This window comes from Corvus moneduloides, chromosome 3 (genome assembly GCF_009650955.1).
Source record: "Corvus moneduloides isolate bCorMon1 chromosome 3, bCorMon1.pri, whole genome shotgun sequence".
NCBI classification, from domain to species: Eukaryota; Metazoa; Chordata; class Aves; order Passeriformes; family Corvidae; genus Corvus; species Corvus moneduloides.
The window spans coordinates 97,902,466-97,922,103 of record NC_045478.1 but is presented as its reverse complement, the minus strand read 5'-3'; the positions used below and the strand labels follow the sequence as shown (position 1 = coordinate 97,922,103).

Genomic DNA, 19,638 nt, shown 5'->3' with positions numbered 1-19,638 from the left:
ACTATATAACAAGATTATATGAATTATGTAAGAAAAGAACTATAATTTGTGATTTTTATCTAGGTTTTGCATTTGATTGGAATGGCACTGCAAGAGGAAAAACAACATCTGGAGAATCTCAGTGAGGAGAATGTTGTAACATTTACCTTCACTCAGAAAATATCAAGTATGCCTTTCTTTTCAAATGCATAGCAAATTTGAAATAACTGAAAATGCCAGGATCTCGTCTTTTATTCTTCTGAAACTGTATTTACCAGAAGAGCATATTTGTTTATCCATCAAGATGTTACCAAGTTGACTATGGATCCATGCTTTACACATGTGTAGATTCTATGACGGTACAATACTAAAGGTGTTTTCTAGAGGAGAAATCCAGAAGTTGAATAATTCCCTCTAGATCTGATTCTTAATATCTTTAAGTAGCATCTCAATTAAGATTGCTGCATATGATCAGATGCAATTGCAAAAATCATAATTGCAGTCTTAAATAGTCTTTTAATCTGGACTCTCCTTTGTATTTTCTGACTAATGCCTCTAGTTTTGCTAAGACCTGAAAGTTCCATTTAAAGTAGTGGGAAATAAAGTATTGGAAGTTCCCAAGATGAAAACAGCCAGAGAGCACATACAGTGCATTTCTTTTGTAAGAAAATATAGTCAGTGAGCAAGACTTTTGAGGATTTAGAGCCTATTCATGAAAAGGTTTGCAGTGTGGGGGGGAATTAAAAGGTACAGATTGTGCCTATTTGTTGAAGAAATTCTTCAGTTGCTGAGCAAGCATTGGGGTTTCTTGTTTTTAATGTTAGTGAATTATTAATTTGTCAGTAACATTATAATCAATTCTCATTGTAATTTTTCTCTCAGAACCAGGAGAGGCACCCAATAACTCCCCTAGCATACTGGCTATGCTAGAAACACTGCAAAATGCGCCTCATCTGGAAGTGCACAAGGACATGATCAGATGGATATTGAAGGTAAATATATTTATATCACCACTGAAAATTATGGAAATAAGATTTTTGAAACTTCCCTAATTACATTGGGATGTTTTAGTTATTCCTGTGTGAATTTGTTGTACCTACAGTTTTACTCCTCTGGATTCCAGCCCTGCACATTGTATGATCACTATTACAGTATACACAGTTACATTCTCACGTCACAAACAAATTAAAGGCTGTCTTTTTTTCTTACAGACTTTTAATACTATTAAAAAGCTAAGAGAAAGCTCTTCTTCAAGTCCTGTGGCCGAGACAGAAGGAAATATTATGGAGGAGGTAAAAGCAATCTGTAACAGCTGATCTAGAACAGGTCTGGGTGATGACTAGCAAAGGACTGTATTTCTAATTGTAGCTCTGAATCAAACATGGGAAACATCAGTGACTTCTGAAAATTTGTCTCACAGTTTACAGATCAAACTCATTTGTTTGAAAAACCTATTGGTAGAGTCCCTAGACTGTTTTTCTTTGTTTCATATATTGTAATCTCCAAATCTTTTGCAATTCTACTTCATAGAATTGTCTGTGGTACAGTCACAGCATTAAATGTTTCTGCTCTTCCCATAATTTCAGACTCCGTGGAAAGTTGCTAAAAGAAATGGCATCTATGTATTTTTACCATGCAGGTCATTCCAGATAAGCTCTGCTGATATGTGTAGCTTGACATGACATTCTAGGTACTGCACACTGACTGTGGAGCACTGTAGTGCATTTAGGAATGCAGCTGCTGTGGAGGGAGAGCAGCACCAGAGACGAGACATATCACTCTCTTAACCTTTTCTCCTATGAATCCTTAAAGGGAAGAGAAATACAAAACACAGTTAAAGGTTATGGGGAAGAGGTTCCCCTTCTGGATCTGCAGTTCTGCCTGGCATTGAACACAAGCTAAAGAAAAGAGGGCACAAAATAACTCTTTGGTAGTCTTTTCTTTTTCTTTTATGACAAAAGAGATTTTCATTGTTTGGAGGTTAGTACAAGTTACACATAGCAGTAGATAAAATAAATAATCTGTTGTAACAAAATTTTAAAAATGACTGAGTGAATGATACAATTTCAGAGTTCACGTGATAAAGACAAAGCTGAAAGGAAGCGAAAAGCTGAGATTGCCAGACTGCGCAGGGAAAAGATCATGGCCCAGATGTCTGAGATGCAACGGCACTTCATTAATGAAAACAAAGAACTCTTTCAGCAAACTCTGGAGGAGCTGGATACTTCAACCTCCGGAGTCCATGAAAATAGGTAAAGGCATCTTGTTTCAACTTTTTCTCGTTAATGTTTACATCAGATTGTCCTATTGTTACCACTTCAAAAAGCTCTTTTTTCTTCGGTCTTGATGGAAAACTGTTCATTAGTTTCTGAGACAAAAAACCAGCAGTAAATGGAATGCTTCCCTCTCCCCTCTGTCAAAATTGTGGCATAAATATAAATGGAAACAGGCAAATGATTTTTTGTACAAAATCACCCAGTAAATTATTAATAATGCTGAAGAGACTATGCTATTAAACATAGTAAATTGGAGCTAGCTGATTATATGTCTATTGATGATCTGGAAGAAAATCTGCTTGATAGTTGGAAATATGAATTGGAGAATGCTAATGATTTTGTGGGGAAGTGGAGAGTGTTTTCAAAATTCGTATCAGACACTTAAGGGATGGTGGTGATGGAGGGCTGCAGATTCTGTTTCTGTGTTAAACTGGAGTGGGTTATACTATCAGGAGGGTATGAATTTTTTCTGGAAAATACATGCTACTTCTGGGCACATAGGAATTGTTACATAAATGCCAAAGCTATTTTTTGTCAGCATTTATCATAAATTTAGGAAACTCACTAAACACACTTAAGTCATGATCTGAATTATGTTTTTCAAATAATTTGCTCACTAATATTCTTTGAATATTCTAGCCCTGTAGTTTCGGATGCAAAACTCACAGCCTTGGGTCCAGAGCAAACTAGAGTAACTGAACCCAGACAGGTTGTTATGTGTATATTGTGCCAGGAGGAGCAAGAAGTTAAAGTGGACAGCAGAGCTATGGTCTTGGCAGCATTTATTCAGCGATCAACTGTGCTGTCTAAAAATAGAAACAAAATTACTCCAGACCCTGGTAAGTACTGTTCATAGTTGTCTTAAATATTAAAGAATGTTGGGGTCACTGTGACAACAGCATTTGTTCTTCCGAGACAGTGACACAGCCTTCTTCTGTTAACTATTTGTGAACAGCTTCATTGTAATCAGTGGCAAAACTCCCATATTTTTAGTGAGGTAGAAATGTGTGTGCTGAATAATGTAAATCACTGTGAGGCATGAGCTAAATGTTCTGCCATTCATTTGTGACAAATTATTTATAAGTGTTAAAAAAACCCTTAAAATCAGAAGTGTTTCTTCTTAAACCATGCCTATAACATCAGAGAGAGGAGGTGTTAATGTAATGCTGTAAAAGCACAAGATGTACGTTTTCTTCCTCTGTTATATCATCTGAAATGCCTCTTAGTGATAAGAAAAAAAAAATCTTGGATTTAGGTACTTTGTGAAACAGATCACAGCAAGCAAGGGCACTGTTACAAAGGTTTCTCTGGATTCTGTATGTGTAAACACAGAGAAATCTTTGCACTGAATTGTTTTGCACTCTCACTCTGAAGATTAATGTCCTTGGACTCATTGTTTGATGGTGGTTAACCACCAAAACTGCAGGTTGATCTTGAGGACTTTTACCAGGGCCCAACACCTCTGAAAACTTGGTTTGAAGCCTTAAGTACCTCAAACTAAAGTAAGGTGATACTTGCAAATGATTTAAACAGTTTAGGTTGTTGTGCATTAGTAATGTGTTTATGCTTCATCAAATGAGTTACACTTCTGTGGTAAAGTTAAATAATGATGCAGATGTGGTAACATTAATCTGCATTCAAGTCTTTTGATAAATGTTGATTTCAGAGCCGTTTTTTTTTTTTCTTTGAAATACAGAAAAGTATGACCCCTTATTCATGCACCCAGATCTATCATGTGGAACACACACGGGTAGCTGTGGACATATTATGCACGCTCATTGTTGGCAAAGGTAAAAGACTATATTTAAGTTTTTAGTTCAAATAACATGTTATGTTATCAGTTTGCCTACTAGCACTAATTTTAATGGCAAAATTCCTGCCATGTAGTAAACCTGTAAAGGAATTTCAGGAAGTGATTAAAACAGCTTTCTGTTGGAAAAAAAGGAGCAGAAATCAAATGCTGTAAACGTACTCAAAATAATTTTCATTTATTGTCATCTTGGTAAAGAAGAGTCTAAAGCCGCACATGGCAGCTTGCATTCCCTTTGCTTGTTTATCCTAGTGCATAATTCCCTGTGGTGTACATGTTTCTGAAGCTCAGGTTTTTTGGGGGGTTTTTTTGCAGTTCACTGATAGACATGGTTTTGCTGCTTCTTCTGCTCTCTGCTGAGGTTTTAAATTAGAGTGCATCCCTTGCACTCTTAATTCCTCCAGCATGTTTAATTTGAAGTAGAAACATCTGTGACCTAGTTCAAATTCATCTTCAATATGAACTCAATTTTATCCTTTGTTTCTTAGCATTTTAATAAAGTCTTTTGCAGTTATTTTTATTCTTTGATTTTTGGAGGCATATAAACATGCTTAGTGCTGTGTGGTACCCATGCTATGTGACAAATTCAAACCATTCATGCCTCTGACTTTGATTAGGCCCTTGCTTTGCTCCTTGGCATGGCTTCTGAAGTGCCTAATTTCAGATTCTGCCTTGTGTGTGAAGAGTATTAGGAGCTCCCAGAGATTCTGTGGCTATTACCGCACACAGGTTTCAGTTGTGGTCTTTGATGTTACTGCTCACTGAAGATAGGTTCTTAATCTTCTTGTGTAGCTGGTGTACCGTCCTTTGTGGTTGTCATTATCTCCTGGAAATGCCCTTAGGTGCCTGTATTCAGATCATTTTGGGGTCATCATTGGGCATGCTTTATATCACATCAGAGGCTTCTGAAACAGCAGTTGCATTTAGCAAAGCAGCGAATTCAGTTCGTTTTTCGTAGAGGGTTCAGCCAACAGTTTCTCCAGCTACTGCTGTTTTGGTTGTGGCCAGTAATAGAAAATGCCCAAGGATAATGCTCATGGCATCTTCCTAAAAAAATTGTGTAAAAACGAGTTGGGTTTTTTGGTTTGGTTTGGGGCTTTTGTTGTTGTTTTTGTTTGTTTCTTTCTTTTTTTCTTTGTGGTTTTTGTGTGTTTGAGGTATTTTGTTTGCCTGTGGTGTTTTGCTTTGGGTTTTTTTGTTTGGTTTGGTTTTGGTTTTTTTAATGCTTCAACTTTCTCTCAGCTTTTCCCTTTTTTTCCTACATGTAATGTTCAGACTTAACTGTGATTTTAACAGCCCAGTGAATTTCAGCACTTTGTAGATAGATTTTGGCAGCTAAAAGCACTAATACTTTATCAATCAGAGGGTAGAGCTTTTTCCTTCACATGATTCTCTTACCTCTGATTGGGGAAAGGCAAAACTGTGTCTTCCTGAGAATTCTTGAATTTCTATGATCAAGTAATGTTAATAATTTGCCACTAATGTCTTGCTCTTTTCTAAAGGTATTTTGATGCAGTCCAAGCAAAAGAGCAACGAAGACAACAAAGATTACGAGTACACACAAGTTATGATGTAGAAAATGGTGAATTCCTTTGCCCACTTTGTGAATGCTTGAGCAACACTGTTATTCCTTTGCTTCCTCCACCAAGAGTTTTGTTTAACAGGTCAGTTTTGTTTATAAATGTCCTCAATAAATGTAAAAAAACAAGATCCCAAACCATCTATACCCCAGAAGACGTTCCTGAATGTTTGTTGTCTTCTGGTTTGATAAACTCAAGTGGATTGCCTGTCTGCTTCTTTTGTATTACGGATTTACTTTACTGTTGTATGTTATGGAATTTAAGAGTGTGAAAGGGCAGGAAAGTGTAGGACCTGCAGAAAAAGAACTGAATGTAGAAAAATGCATGGGCAGCAGAGAAAGTCCATTGAGAAACAGATGAATGGTGTTGGAATGCCTATGAAATACTAATTCTGTATACAGATTGTTTTTAACAGTTTTTTGGTGGGGTTTTTTTTTGACAGGTTAGACTTTTCAGGCCAACGAAACCTAACTCAGTGGATCAAAACAGTATCCCAGCAAGTAAAGGCCCTGCATTTACTTCGAAATGAAGACTCTGCAAGTAAGTCTGAAGAAATCTGTATATTTGTATGTGAAAATGCTATAATATTCGTGGAAAAGACCAAGGACCTTGGTTCTGCTACAACGGGGTTGAGACATGGTAGCATAGGTGGCAAGAACAGCTTGGAATTTCAGTTTCTGGTAATGGAATTTCAGATTCAGCTTCTGCACCTTTCTATAATGTAGAAATTACGTATAGGTGAATAATCAGTGATTTATTACTTTTTGTTTGTACAGGTCATTCTGGTCACTCAGAAAAAATGGATCAGCTGCAATTACCAGAAGGATTTAGACCAGATTTCAAACTAAAGTATGTATTTACATATTAATAAATTGTTAAAAATTCATCATGAAATCATAACGTGAAAATAGAATATAATTTCTATGCTAGAAGATCTCAATAATTAAGGGAAATATATGAATTTTGCTTTAATTAGAAAAGTTAATGTTATTACGATGATGGCATTGAAGTCCAGTCCATAAGTCCTAAGTGATGCAGTAGAATTTCGGAAGTGAATGTGCTAAGTTGTTGTGCAGAATCATGCTGCAGTTATGTAAATTATGGCATGAAGATTAAGTTTTGTACTTCTTGTAGCTGAAGGAAGGATTCATCATTATAGCCAGCACAACATGTAAAACATGAAGGAAGACTATGAAGTGGAGGGTATGTTAATATGTAATTTCAGCTGTAAGGGTGTACTTGTATTTGGGTCTACACTCTCTTCACTTCAGGAGAAAGTAACAAAACTTGTTATGTGGTACAGACATTAGTCTGCCAGCTGCACACAAAATACAAGACTCTTATTCCAGCTGATGACAGATTTAGCTATCAGTCACACACATTTCTTATAATTTAGCCTTAACTTTATTGTCTTTGAGGACTAGATAGTGTTAACACTAAAAATGAGATTGCTTCCAAACAAATAATCAAAAAATAATTGGGGAAGTATCTGTCACCAAAAAAATGAGGTTACAGAATACCAGATCCAAAGAAGGATATTGGAGTTGTCACTTAAAGTTGAAAACTCCAGTTGTTCACCTATGGGGTGAATGCTTATCATTAGAGGTACTATGGTGCCAGTGGAGGAAAGAATGAATTAGTAATACTGTTTTCTTTGTTTCAGGAATCCTTATTCTGAGAGCATAAAAGAGATGCTGACAACTTTTGGTACGGCAACTTACAAAGTAGGCTTGAAGGTTCATCCAAATGAGGAAGACCCACGTGTACCTATAATGTGCTGGGGCAGCTGTGCTTACACGATACAGACTATAGGTACTGATCTGTTCATTTGGCTCCTTTATAGGGGATTTTCAGAATTTGGTTAAACTCACAACAATGAATTTTATTTTTCCAGAACGAATTTTAGCTGATGAAGATAAGCCATTATTTGGTCATTTACCTTGTCGACAGGTAAGAAACAAGTAGCAATTCCTCCTGAACTGGTGGAAAATAGAGGGACTTGTGCTTCATTAGTGAGGAATATCTACATTTTAAGTTATGGTTATTGGATAGTTTTATTTGTTGGATCCTATTGTTTAGTCAATCTGTGTCTGATTACTAAACTATTTAAAAATCACATCTAGCAAAACTGTTACTTTTTTCCTATAAACACATAATTTATTAAGGCTGCAGTTTCTCATGGTAACAATCAAAATAAAAATGCCAAAAGGAACTTGCATATTTGCATAAACATAAGTATCTGTCACATACTTACACAGTCAAACTGCCCCCATAAACTGCAGCTGAGAGGCCTGAAAAAAATGCTGTTAAGTCAAAAGACCTTTTTATGTTGAGGAACTTCATTAACTGTGGCAGTGTCTCTTGTTCTTTGTTTTTAAAGGATGACTGCCTTACGTCACTAACAAGATTTGCAGCAGCTCACTGGACAGTTTCATCTCTTTCAGCAGTACAGGGTCACTTTTGTACTCTATTAGCATGTAAGTTTGCCACCTTATGCTGGGTTTTTTTCAAATATATACATACAGAAAAAGGCTTTCAGAATGACTGTTAGTATTGATTAGAAGAAAATTATTTTATGTAGTTTTAAGTAATAAACCAAGAGCTGCTATTTTCACCCGTATGTGTTATGTCAAGAAAAAAGACATTTCTTTTGGCCTGCAGCTCCAAGAGAACCATAGATATTTTGCTGTGAAGGAGTTCTGTTGTTTATTCCTTAGAGAAAGATACCTAGAGCACAGGAGAAGGAAATGCGGTCCTTCACAAAAGTGATGCACTGGAGCTTTAAAGAGGAAGAAATAAGGATTAATGTAGTGTGGAAATGATATTTGCAGAGGTCTGTAATATATCTGCAAACTTTTCTCTCTTTGAAAAGTTGGATCTGTGGTAAGACAGGACTTACTATGTAATGTCATGTGTTAATTGAGAATTTTAATGAGAACAACCAAAATGTTCCAAGCTTGAAGCATTAGTAGATACAGATGAAAAGTCTGAAGTTCAGCCTAATGAAGTAATTGCCCATGAGAGGACTGTTCTGAAAGGGTACCATAAAATAGGATAACTTCAATATCTCCAGTCAGTAGAGCAGAGAAACTTTTAAAACGCATTGATGTACTGAAATTACTAGTAGATGGATACAGCTACTTCAGCAAACAGTTGGCAGCTTTATGGGGAAAAACTTAATTGGCATCAGTTTGTAGCAGTAATGGTTGAGCTGTTTTCTATGAGAAGCAAAAGAGAAAATGCTGCTGGCTGTTTGACTGGAAGTTTGCAATATATGGTGTTCTGAGTGTTCTGCGTTTCCCTGAAAACTTGAATTAATATTTCTTCAAAGCTCTCCTTCCTTCCAACTGACAGAAGCAACTGTACTGCTTTTATTTTTATGAAGGAAAAGTTTCTGCTATTTTATTTTTCCTGGCTAGGAATCATGAAAGTCATGAGCCTTTGATCTGTCTATATTCTATAAACGGTACATAAAGATGGCTTAGTGAAAATATGTTCAGGTTTGGAAGTCCCTTGCTCTGGTCATGTTTTTGATAGAGACTTTTTTCACACTTTTGGGTTGAGTTCTGTGGCTATATGCTGACAAAAGGAAAAGCATTTGAAATCTGAATTGTGGTGAAATGTTTGCTAATAGAAATAGCTTCAAAATGTCACATGTCTTCAGCTCTCAGTTTTTTTGGCCAGCAAGGCAGCAGTCTTCAACTGAAGTATTTTTAAGTTGTCATGATGAGACTATTTTTTAATGTAGTAGTGTTTCTAAACTTGGCAGCTTAATGCTTATAGCTACATTGTAAAATATACCCAGAGCTGCAGCTTTATTACAAATCAGATCTTACTGCTTGGAGTAAAGAAGTATGCATCTGTTCCTTGATTGTTACTTAAAATATCTTGTAACATTTTTCAAAACACTTAATTTGTATTTGCTTTTAGATGAAGGTGCTTGCAATTCATTAAGTGTGTGAATTTCTGTTGTCAGCTGGAGTGCTTTGGTTAATACTTTGTGGTTACTGTAAATACTACAGAGAGGGAGAGACCAACACCTCGCTCCACCTTAATTAGAGATAAACTAATGAATTTAAGAGACTGTAGCAGTGCATTTTTGAGGCATTTGCAGTAAGGGAAGTTCAGGCAGTCTTGTGAAGTTAAGCAAATTGCAAAAGTTTCATTTGAGCAGCTGTCCAACAGACCACAGTCAGTGTTCCTGTTTAGTCACTATTGTTAGAGCTCCTTTCTGTATCAGAGCTTGAGATACTGTCTCATTTTGTCTCACACTGGAAAACCCAGGCAAGGAAAGAAAGTGACCATGGGAGTAGAAATGGCTACCTGGGTTTGTTTTGTTTTAATACAATAAAGTAGGCAAGGCTCTTTTCCAATAATGTTGGACAGTTCTTGAATTGACTCTGGCCAAAACAGCTACATTTGTATTTTAAGTTCTTTAAGAATGTAAATGAAGGAGATGGCTCTCATTTTGTAACTGAAGGACACTAAAATCTTTCCATGTATAAATGTTCAATTAATATTTTTTTTTCTCTCCAAAATACTTAGCACTGGTGCCTAATGAAAAAAATGGGAATCTTCCTTGCATACTTGATATTGACATGTTTCATTTATTGGTAAGTATTTCTTAATATATATTAATAATGTTTTGATCCAGTAGGCACTATGTAAAACCTATTGAGAACTTTCTGTTTACTCTGAGCTAGGAACCTTTCAAAATGTTCAGGTATTTTTTCACTACTTAATACGTTTTGAAGACTTTTTTAATTTAATAAAAGTATTCTTAATAAAAGTATTAAATAAAAGTATTATTTTCTGTAAATAAAAAAGGGGTAAGATGAGACAGAATGCATACCCTTTGGCTGTTAAAAACCCCAAAATACATGAAAACCAACCCCCCCCAACAAAAAAACAAACCCAAAAAACCCAGACAGACTCAAAACTCTCCTGATAGATAATTGTTGTTCTTTTAAATAATGTCTGTGTAATTAGCTTCAAAATTAGCCATATATGGTATGCTGCCTTCAAGGGGTATAGTTGCAGCTTGAGCAGAGAAAAGGGGAAGATTAAAAAGGAAGAGGAATGTACCAACTTTCTTGTTTTCTTTCACAGGTAAGCTTGGTGCTCTCTTTCCCTGCCATACATTGTCAGGATTTTTCAGGGGTTAGTCTTGGCACTGGAGATCTTCACCTGTTTCATCTTGTCACTATGGCACACATAATACAAATTTTACTTACCTCATCGACAGGTAATGCCACTTTGTCTCAACAACTGAAAAGATTCCTCCAATCTTTACTTAGAAAAAAACTAAGGTGCTGCTGGTAAATGTGTGCAGTTTACAGTTACAAAATACAATTGTTGGTGCTGTCTTTGAGCCCACAGAGTCTTGATAAATTGTACTCATCAAAGTTCAGTCATGTTGTCTTCATTGCTCTGCTCTGGGAGTTTCTTGGAGCATAGTCGTGAATCCTGGCTTTCCAGCTGCTGTAGCAGTGCCTGGAAGTGTTTATTGCAGGCTTGGCTTAGGCATTGCATGATGAATGAGTTGCAGTTAGCAAAGTAAGGAATCAATGTATCTGCTGACAAGAGGAGCTGGATAAGGCTTAGTTTGCCAAAAGCAAAGAACTTCAAGCAGGTATGTCAAGAAACCCAATCAATTGAACAAGTAAACCAACACCTCACTGGAGCTGACAATAGCACGAACTTACTACATATGATGTGCAGCAGAAAACTTCTTTCCAGTACATCATATTCCATCCCAGTGGAATACTTCACTTAGTTTGGGCATTTTTTATCAGAACTTGAAAAAATACATTCTTGTTGTGTAAACACGCATATATGGAACAACTTGTTAATTATTTATTTCTTCTTCAGAAGAGAATGGCATGGACCAAGAAAACACTAACAGTGAAGAGGAAGTAGCTGTGCTTACACTGTATAAATTTCTTTGCCAGTGTACGGGAAGGTAAAAACATGATCTTTTGATAAAATTTTATATTTTTCTCCCTCCTGAACTGAACATTGACTGGTGACTGAATTCTATATACTAGTGCTGTCAAAGATGACATTTTAAACTTGGGAACTCTTACATCTTTTTTCTTATCCAGCACTTCTAGATTCACTTCAGTAACTATTCCTATAAATTAATCTGTTATCAGGAAGATACCTGCTCATGAAGATTGTGCTCAGAAACAATTTTTTTCAGTCAGTTTGCAAAATCTGGAATTGGCAGTGTCTGAGTACAGGAAGCTTAAGATGGGAATGGCTTTGAAGTGAAAGAAAGTAGGTTATAGGTGAAATCAGGTGTTAGGAAGAAGTTGTTTTCTGTGAGGGTGGTGAGGCACTGGAACAGGTTGCCCAGAGAAGCCATGGATGCCCCATCCCTAGAACTGTTCAACGCCAGGCTGGGGGCTTGGAATGAGGTAGTCTTTAAGGTCCTTTCCAACACAAACCATTCTGTGATCTGAGCTGTTTATGCAAAATCTCCTTAAATTACTGTCCCAGTTGGTTACATTTTTATGAATCTCTAGTTTGTTGTTTTTCTTGGAGTTTGCTTTGAATTAAACACTTCACATAGTGATTGTTTCAGCTGAAATCAGTAATTTAGTATGCAGTGTGACTGAAGACTTAGTAAATAGAGCTTTCAAACTGAAATGATTAAATAGAAATGAAGTTTTTTTATTTTATTCTCTAAAGTGCCTTGAAAGAAATTTCCTCAGGCTGGCACCTGTGGAGGAATCTAAAAGCTGGAATCATGCCTTTCCTGAGATGTTCTGCTTTGTTTTTTCATTACTTAAATGGAGTCCCAGCACCCTCAGAAATTCAAGGTATTGTCTGCTTTGTACTAAATGAGCTTTTCAATACATAAACATTAATGGTCAAAATAAATTACATTTAAACTCTCGTTTGAAGAAGCTGACTGAATGGATGTGGGCTTGTTACTGGTGCAGAATCGTATCAGCATAATGAAAAAGGCAAAATGATTAATTAGTTTGTTTTAAAAATGTATTTTTAATATAGAGGTAAATGCCATTCTAGATTACTTAAAACAGAAATTGATGCCCTTCTGTTAATAAGGGAAATTTTGATTATTTCAAAGCTCCTGTGGATTGCTGTTTTCAAAGGTGAGACCTGCTTTTGCTTGCATTGATTTCATTCAGTTAGCATCTGCTAACACTTAATATTAAGGCCAGGTTGGATTGGGGCTTTGAGCAGCCTGGTCTAGTGGAAGGTGTCCCTGTCTGTGCCAGGGGGATTGAAAGTAGACTGGTTTTGAGGTCCTCTCCAACCTAAACCATCCTCTGTAAATGCACTATGTTCTGTCATACCCCAGATAATTGATGTTAGTAACATACTTCACTGTCTTCCACATATGGCATATGTAGGGATAGAATGTTAATCTGAAAGTGGTCATGATAAGCATTTTTAAAATGAAGTTATGAGAATTATACCTTTGTTGTTTTTCAGTAAACGGAGCAAACCAATTTGAACACTTATGTAGCTATCTTTCCTTGCCAAACAACCTCACTTGCCTTTTTCAAGAAAACAGTGAGATTCTGAACACACTAATAGAAAGGTAAGTTGTATTTTTGTACTTAGTTTAAATATAATAAAGAATCCTGTACAAGACAGTAGTGTAAGTATTCTCCCAGGAATGCATATGGAAGTAAATTGTGGATTTTGAAAAGTGTTTGTGAAAGAAGTGTTTTGAAAGAAATAATTTTGGTTGTAGTGGTTTTTTAATAGAGGTACTGTTGATTTTTTTGCTGATTTCTTTTTCTATCATTTATTAAAGTTAAAAGCCATTTTTTTTTTCTTGTAGTTGGTGCAGTAACAATGAAGTAAAAAGATATCTGGAAGGCAAGAGACAGGCTATCAGGTAAACACAGAGAGATTTTAAGCAGAGACAGGGGGAAAAACTTTAGTGTTGAAGCTTTCTCCAGATACTTTTTCTAATGGGTGTTTATAATAACATAATATCTGTTCTGCTTTATTGAATAATAAAGATATTAGGGAAGAAGTGAATTTTTAAAAATTTTGTAAGACAAGGAAATAATGCTTAAATGAGTAGATTTTAAAGGCAAAGTTTAATATTGGAGTTTTATTTAGACTGATGTGCAGGAATCAGAGGCCATAAAATTTCATCTGATGTTTCCTATTGCTTTGTATCTTCTGGTGCAAAAAATATGCTGTCACTAAAAGATGTATATAACCTTTGTTTAAAAATACCAGGCATTGAAGAGCTTTCTAAACTGTCTTTTTAAAGAATCCAATTCCTTCAGTAAAGCCAACACCAAGTCAGCTGCTGAAAAGAAAATCAGCTTTTCATACATTTGTTCTTGCTGCGCAATTACTTCGAATACAGAACATGTTTAATACTTAGTGGGTGTAGAAAAGCATTTAGGGTGTTGTTCTTTCTGAAGTCTGGGTAAAAATAGTGGTTAACAATTATCCTAATAATTAGAAATGAATGTGAAGTTCACGGTGCTGTCATGAAGAACATATCCCTGCTTTTTAATCTCTTGTGCTAAATACATAAAGTCAATCTTTTAACATCGTGCATACAATAAGGCTGTGACAAAAATAAAAATTAATCACTTCATCTGTGAAACACCAGACTATTAACAGAATTTCCTACACAGTAAGAATATTCTGGTTGTGTAATTGATTTCCTGCCACATGTGATTGTTGGGATCTTTTCCATGTGTTCCTTTTGCTGATTCTTATCTGCTCTTCCCAAGCTTATGTCTAACTTGATGACTTTTTTTCCCTCTCATCATGTTCTTGTACATTGCTTCTGTTGCAAACTTCTATTTGCATTTCATCATCTAAGTTGTATTATTCCTAGACTTGAAGATTATTAGAATTAGTGTGTAGTATCTGTTACTTTTAAATATATTTAAAATATATAAGTATTTGATATTAAATTGGTCCTTTTCATTGCATGCATATTTCATTCTCTTCAGGATACAAGTTCCCTGAACTTGAAAGTCAGACTATTTTCCATTCAATGTTAGTGACAAAAAGAAAATACAAGGCAAACTGATACAGAAGAGAAAAAACATTTATTTAAATCTGTAGTGAGTTCATAATTAGGGTTGCTAAAAGCATACAAATGACATGTATTTTTCCAACTTTCCACCTCTGCGTTTTCTCAAATTCATAAGAAATAAGACTAAGAAAGGAGAGGTGGTTATTTGAGAGATGTTGTGTGTTCGTCTTTTTATGAGCTACCATTTTACTCAATGAGTGGCAGAGAAGAGGAAAACTTAAAAAAACTAATTTTTCACAGATGCTGTTTAGATGAGTCAGGAAAACATGAATGAGTTTGAATTTGCTTGTGTATTATTCATTGAAATATGAGTGCTGATTCGATTGCTTTATTCTAGCTATGCAAGAGAATCCAACAAATTAATAGACCTTCCGGATGACTACAGCTGCCTCATTAACCAAGCATCCAATTTCTCGTAAGTTGTATGCAGTTATAGTAAGCACCCCAAAGTCTGCTGCTCCTTCTCATCAGCTGGGAAACCCTTAACCTGCAAGTCTCAGAAAGTTGTGTGTAGAATCATAAAGCTAAGGGCACATAGCATTTATCAGCCAAACTGCCCTGTATTTCAGTGAAATACTGAAATAAAAATTTCAGCTGTTACCTGTTACAGAGGTACTTCTGAATCTTTTTACTATCTAGAGTTAACACATACAGTGGGTTTTTTTTCTTTTTTTTCCCTAACAAAAGGTGTCCGAAATCAGGTGGTGACAAAAGCAGAGCCCCAACATTGTGCCTTGTGTGTGGGACCATGCTGTGTTCTCAGAGTTACTGCTGTCAGACTGAACTAGAAGGGGAAGATGTTGGAGCCTGTACTGCACATACATACACTTGTGGTTCTGGAGTAGGCATATTCCTTAGGTAAGGAGCTGAACACCTCTGCTCTCATTGCTGGGTTAGATGGTGTGTGTAGTCATTAAATTAATAGTTCTGTATATGTGATTGCAGGGGTGGTGTGTAAAGGCAGTGTTTTGTTAACAACAGGGTTGCCTAAAAACTAAAATGTATTCATCTTCCTATGCTTTGGTGTAAGGTTCAGAGATTGCTTCTTTGAAGATAATATTTCAAAGAAAGTTCAAATTTCATTTTCAAGTGAATTTGTTTTGCCTGTGCGTTTATTTCTACTCAAGTGTTACAAAATAATGAAGGTAAATACTTTGATTTTGTTGTTGGTGCTGCTGTTGAAAACATGAAAATTCATTTTAGTTGTCTTCCAGCATATAGGAAAAGGTTAGATAATGTCTGTTTTCACTTTGGCAAAGATTAGTAAGAAGCAAAATTGTTTTGGGGTTTTTTTTGTGGTTCTGTTGGGTATTTTACACAGCCTGCAAATAATATGACAGGGAACAACATTGTTTTTAACTGCTACTGAGGAGTTGTAACAGGGAGAGAATGAGAGAGGTAGTTTACAAAAATGTGCCTTTAAAAATCTGTATATGCAGATTATACAGAATGAAAGTAGGGAAGAACTGAAAAGGAGTGTCTATGAAAGTATGAGAAACTGTTCACCTAAAAATCAATACCAAAAGATCTTCTCTCTGTTTCTCTCTAGAGTACGAGAGTGTCAGGTGCTATTTTTAGCTGGGAAAACAAAGGGCTGCTTTTATCCTCCTCCTTATCTTGATGACTATGGAGAGACAGACCAGGGACTCAGGTAAATATTTTAAAAATTGTGTCTTTTAAACACAGGAATTATAGAACTATCTGGTGTGAAAAATAACTTCTTATGTTATCTTTTCATTTTAATTATATAGGTAACATTATATTTTGACATTGCTGCTGCATCTAGTATCTTCAGATGTTTGAATGTTAATATGTGGGTCTAGGTCAAAAATATTTCATGGAAGATCTTCCCCAAGTTAAAAACAGTTGTCTTGAAAATTGCTTAAAGTTAAATCTTTCAAGCATCTGTGAAGTTGATTATGAACTAAGGCTGAAAATTTGTATCCAGTGCATTTGTTTTTATAACCTGTGTTAATTTAATACCAAGTGAAAATACAATGAGATTATTTTATTTAATGTAATAGTTCTTTGTCTTAACTCCCATCTCTGCTTCCTATTGCAAGAATATTTTGGGGACTTGATATTGTTAATGCTTGCTACTTCTGAAACTGGCCAAGACCAGAGAATGTGAGCTGGTTCAGCCTGGAAAAGTTACTGAATACTTGCATTAGGAGTTCTGTGGGCTGGCTGTGAGGTTCCCAGGCTGGAGGGAACTGTTGAGCTGTAAGGGAGGGGCACCAGACAAGGTAGCACTGCAGTTTACTTATCCAAATACCTGTTCATTTGCTCTGATAACAGAATAATATTAAAGGGTTATCTGAATATTGTAGTATTTTATGGGGTTATCTAATACTTAATATGTCACGCCTGAGTGTTTGTGCTTAGTTGCAGTGTTTTATCGTTCCTGATAAGTGTTATCTCCTTTTCAGACGTGGGAATCCCTTACATCTGTGCAAAGAGCGATTTAAAAAGATTCAAAAACTCTGGCTGCAGCACAGTATTACAGAGGAAATTGGACATGCACAAGAAGCAAATCAAACTCTAGTTGGCATTGACTGGCAGCATTTATAATGATTATCTGCTGAAGACTGGAACTTTATTAAAGATTTTTGTAATTCAGTAAGCTTTTCAAAGGAGGGATGAGGAAAAAAGTCTAAGGAAAAAAACCCCAACAAACTCAGTCCTGTTATTTAATCTTTGTTTTACAATGTATTTCATAAAGATACCAGTTAACATTAATCAAGTAAACTTCTTTCTATGTAAGCAAGTTTTATTAGTCCTATAATTTGCACTGTGCTTCCTTCACAGAAATGTCTTGGGTTATAAACCTGGGCAAATGAACTTAAGTTTCTGATAAAAAAAAGAACGACTCTTTTTGGAAGTCTGACTATGATTTTTCATATGAACTGAAGAGAAAAAGACTGCTGAAACAGAAACTAGATAGAGCACAATTCTGGATTGTGTTTTGCCCCTTGCTAGTAATCTGAGCCGGTTTATTTATTCTTCTGCATTTTAATACTTATGCTGTGTGTACATGCAATGGAATGAAGTAAGGAAGCAAATAATGTAGCAAATGGATGTTTCTGTCTGCATCAGTGGATAATTCACTCTTTCACTCGGTGTATCTAAAACGATTTTGTCATTTGTACTCTTGCAGCTTTCTTGCTTCCAGTTGTTTTTTAACTAAAAAACTAACACTAGCTTTACAAGTAAAATAATTTAATTTAAAGCTTTTTCCAGAGCATTGCACTCCTTAGAATTATGTAGTTTTTAATTTGAATTCAGCTGGGGAACCCTTTCACTTTGAATTACGTGATTGGTTATTGGTATCCAAGGATTGACATTGTGCTTTAGAAGTTATTTTAAGATAACAATAATATGTAAAAGTCATGAAAGCTAATTTTATGTCAATTTCCAGAAGCACAGAGGATATTTTCTTCATTTTTGTTAACAGTTAAGTTTTAAGGTGCAAATCCCATCTTCTTTTTGTTGCAGATAAACTGAGTGGTTTCCTTTGGTTTTGAAGGGCCACCATCACACTGCCCACTTTTTTGATTTTTTTTTCTTTTCTTTTTTTTTTTTTTTCAGTTGTCCCATCAAGTATATTTACTTTTTGGCTTGATTTAAAGCTCTGTAAAGATGTTTGCATATAGTATATTTTATAAATATATTCTATAACTGCGCAGATTTGCACTTGATATGAGGGTGCCTGAAGGCAGTGAGTTTTCTAGTTGTATGTAATTAGACCTCCAAGGTGTCTCTAAAAATCACATTATGCTTACTGATTTAAAATAAAATCCATTACCTTTCCCTCTCCTATCTTCTGACAAATTAGTAAAATCTTAATTTACATAGTTCTGTTTCCTTAATAGTCTGTGGTTCTTTTAGTTAAGTCTTAATTTCTGACTACGTCTCAGCCCAGATAAACAATTCCTTTCACTGTCTGCCAGGTCTTCAGTTACACTTGGTCTGACTGAATTGTTCCTATTTTTACAGATTTAATGCTTCAGATAAATTTTGTATATTCATGGTGTACAGGACAATTTTTCAAATATTCAGTAATAGTATTGAGTGAAGATGTGAAGTATCAAATAAAGAAACTTGGCCAATGTGGATTTCCTTTTCTTAACAACAGTACAGACTACTTTTGTCTCTACTACCTGTCATAGACTGGATCATTTATATATTGCTGTCACTTTTTACGGAGAGACATGGAGAAGTTGTGGGGAAAAATGACATTAATGCTTTATCTCTGCCCTTCCCTACTTAAACTGGTTGACATACCAACAATTTTCTGTGCATGGTACTTAGAAATCCCACTTTTTTGGTGATGTTACTATTCCTTTGTTTTTTAAGCTGTGTGCCACAGTTTCAAATAATGTGTAACTGCATTGAAAAACTCTTTGCCTGTAATCATCATATTAAAAAGATAATCGATGATTCTGACAGATTTCTCTGTGAAAACCAAATATTGACAGCAAGAAGGATTTTTTGTTTTTCTTCTGGGATCAGAGTCGGAGACTGCAACCACAAATAGTTGCTAAGTACACAGCTTATCTTTTTTTTTTGCAATTTGGTCATTCTTTACTCAAGACTTCTGTTTTCTGATTTGTTTTGCATGTGTTTATATTAATGTAGAAATATTTATATATAACATTGTTTCAGTATCAGGGAAATAATATCTGTAATAAATTGGCTATAACTTTAATATTTATGGATTATGTGTACAATCTAGAGTATATTATGTGTGTGGGGGGAGGAAAAAAAAACCCAACAAAACCCACAAAAATTCCCAAATACAAAACCATTATAAAAAAATCCAAAACTAATCTGAAAGCATCAAGTATGTGCTTTTCATGTCAACATTCAATAAGTAATTTTTAAATGTTGTTTTTAGAGTTTTGCTGAGCTTGTTCCTTCAAGTGTGCCCCTTGTTAATCACAA

At 35.4% G+C, this 19,638-nt stretch overlaps 1 protein-coding gene across 3 annotated transcripts in view; it reads left to right on the top strand.

The window, feature by feature from the left end:
* The window catches only part of UBR2 (ubiquitin protein ligase E3 component n-recognin 2), a 56,289-nt gene extending 36,887 nt beyond the window's left edge, over positions 1-19,402 (top strand). For all 3 annotated transcript variants that reach the window (XM_032102876.1, XM_032102877.1, XM_032102879.1), the window contains exons 26-47: positions 64-166; positions 862-971; positions 1,191-1,271; positions 2,050-2,231; positions 2,895-3,094; positions 3,952-4,045; positions 5,568-5,729; positions 6,088-6,185; positions 6,422-6,494; positions 7,309-7,457; positions 7,540-7,595; positions 8,026-8,122; positions 10,191-10,258; positions 10,755-10,890; positions 11,517-11,607; positions 12,339-12,469; positions 13,110-13,218; positions 13,465-13,521; positions 15,032-15,109; positions 15,382-15,552; positions 16,244-16,345; positions 17,124-19,402. In XM_032102876.1, coding sequence (XP_031958767.1) covers positions 64-166; positions 862-971; positions 1,191-1,271; positions 2,050-2,231; positions 2,895-3,094; positions 3,952-4,045; positions 5,568-5,729; positions 6,088-6,185; positions 6,422-6,494; positions 7,309-7,457; positions 7,540-7,595; positions 8,026-8,122; positions 10,191-10,258; positions 10,755-10,890; positions 11,517-11,607; positions 12,339-12,469; positions 13,110-13,218; positions 13,465-13,521; positions 15,032-15,109; positions 15,382-15,552; positions 16,244-16,345; positions 17,124-17,265 — 2,490 coding nt within the window. In that variant the 3' untranslated portion in view covers positions 17,266-19,402. The remainder of the gene's footprint in view (positions 1-63; positions 167-861; positions 972-1,190; positions 1,272-2,049; positions 2,232-2,894; positions 3,095-3,951; positions 4,046-5,567; positions 5,730-6,087; positions 6,186-6,421; positions 6,495-7,308; positions 7,458-7,539; positions 7,596-8,025; positions 8,123-10,190; positions 10,259-10,754; positions 10,891-11,516; positions 11,608-12,338; positions 12,470-13,109; positions 13,219-13,464; positions 13,522-15,031; positions 15,110-15,381; positions 15,553-16,243; positions 16,346-17,123) is intronic.
* The last annotated feature ends 236 nt before the right edge of the window (positions 19,403-19,638 follow it).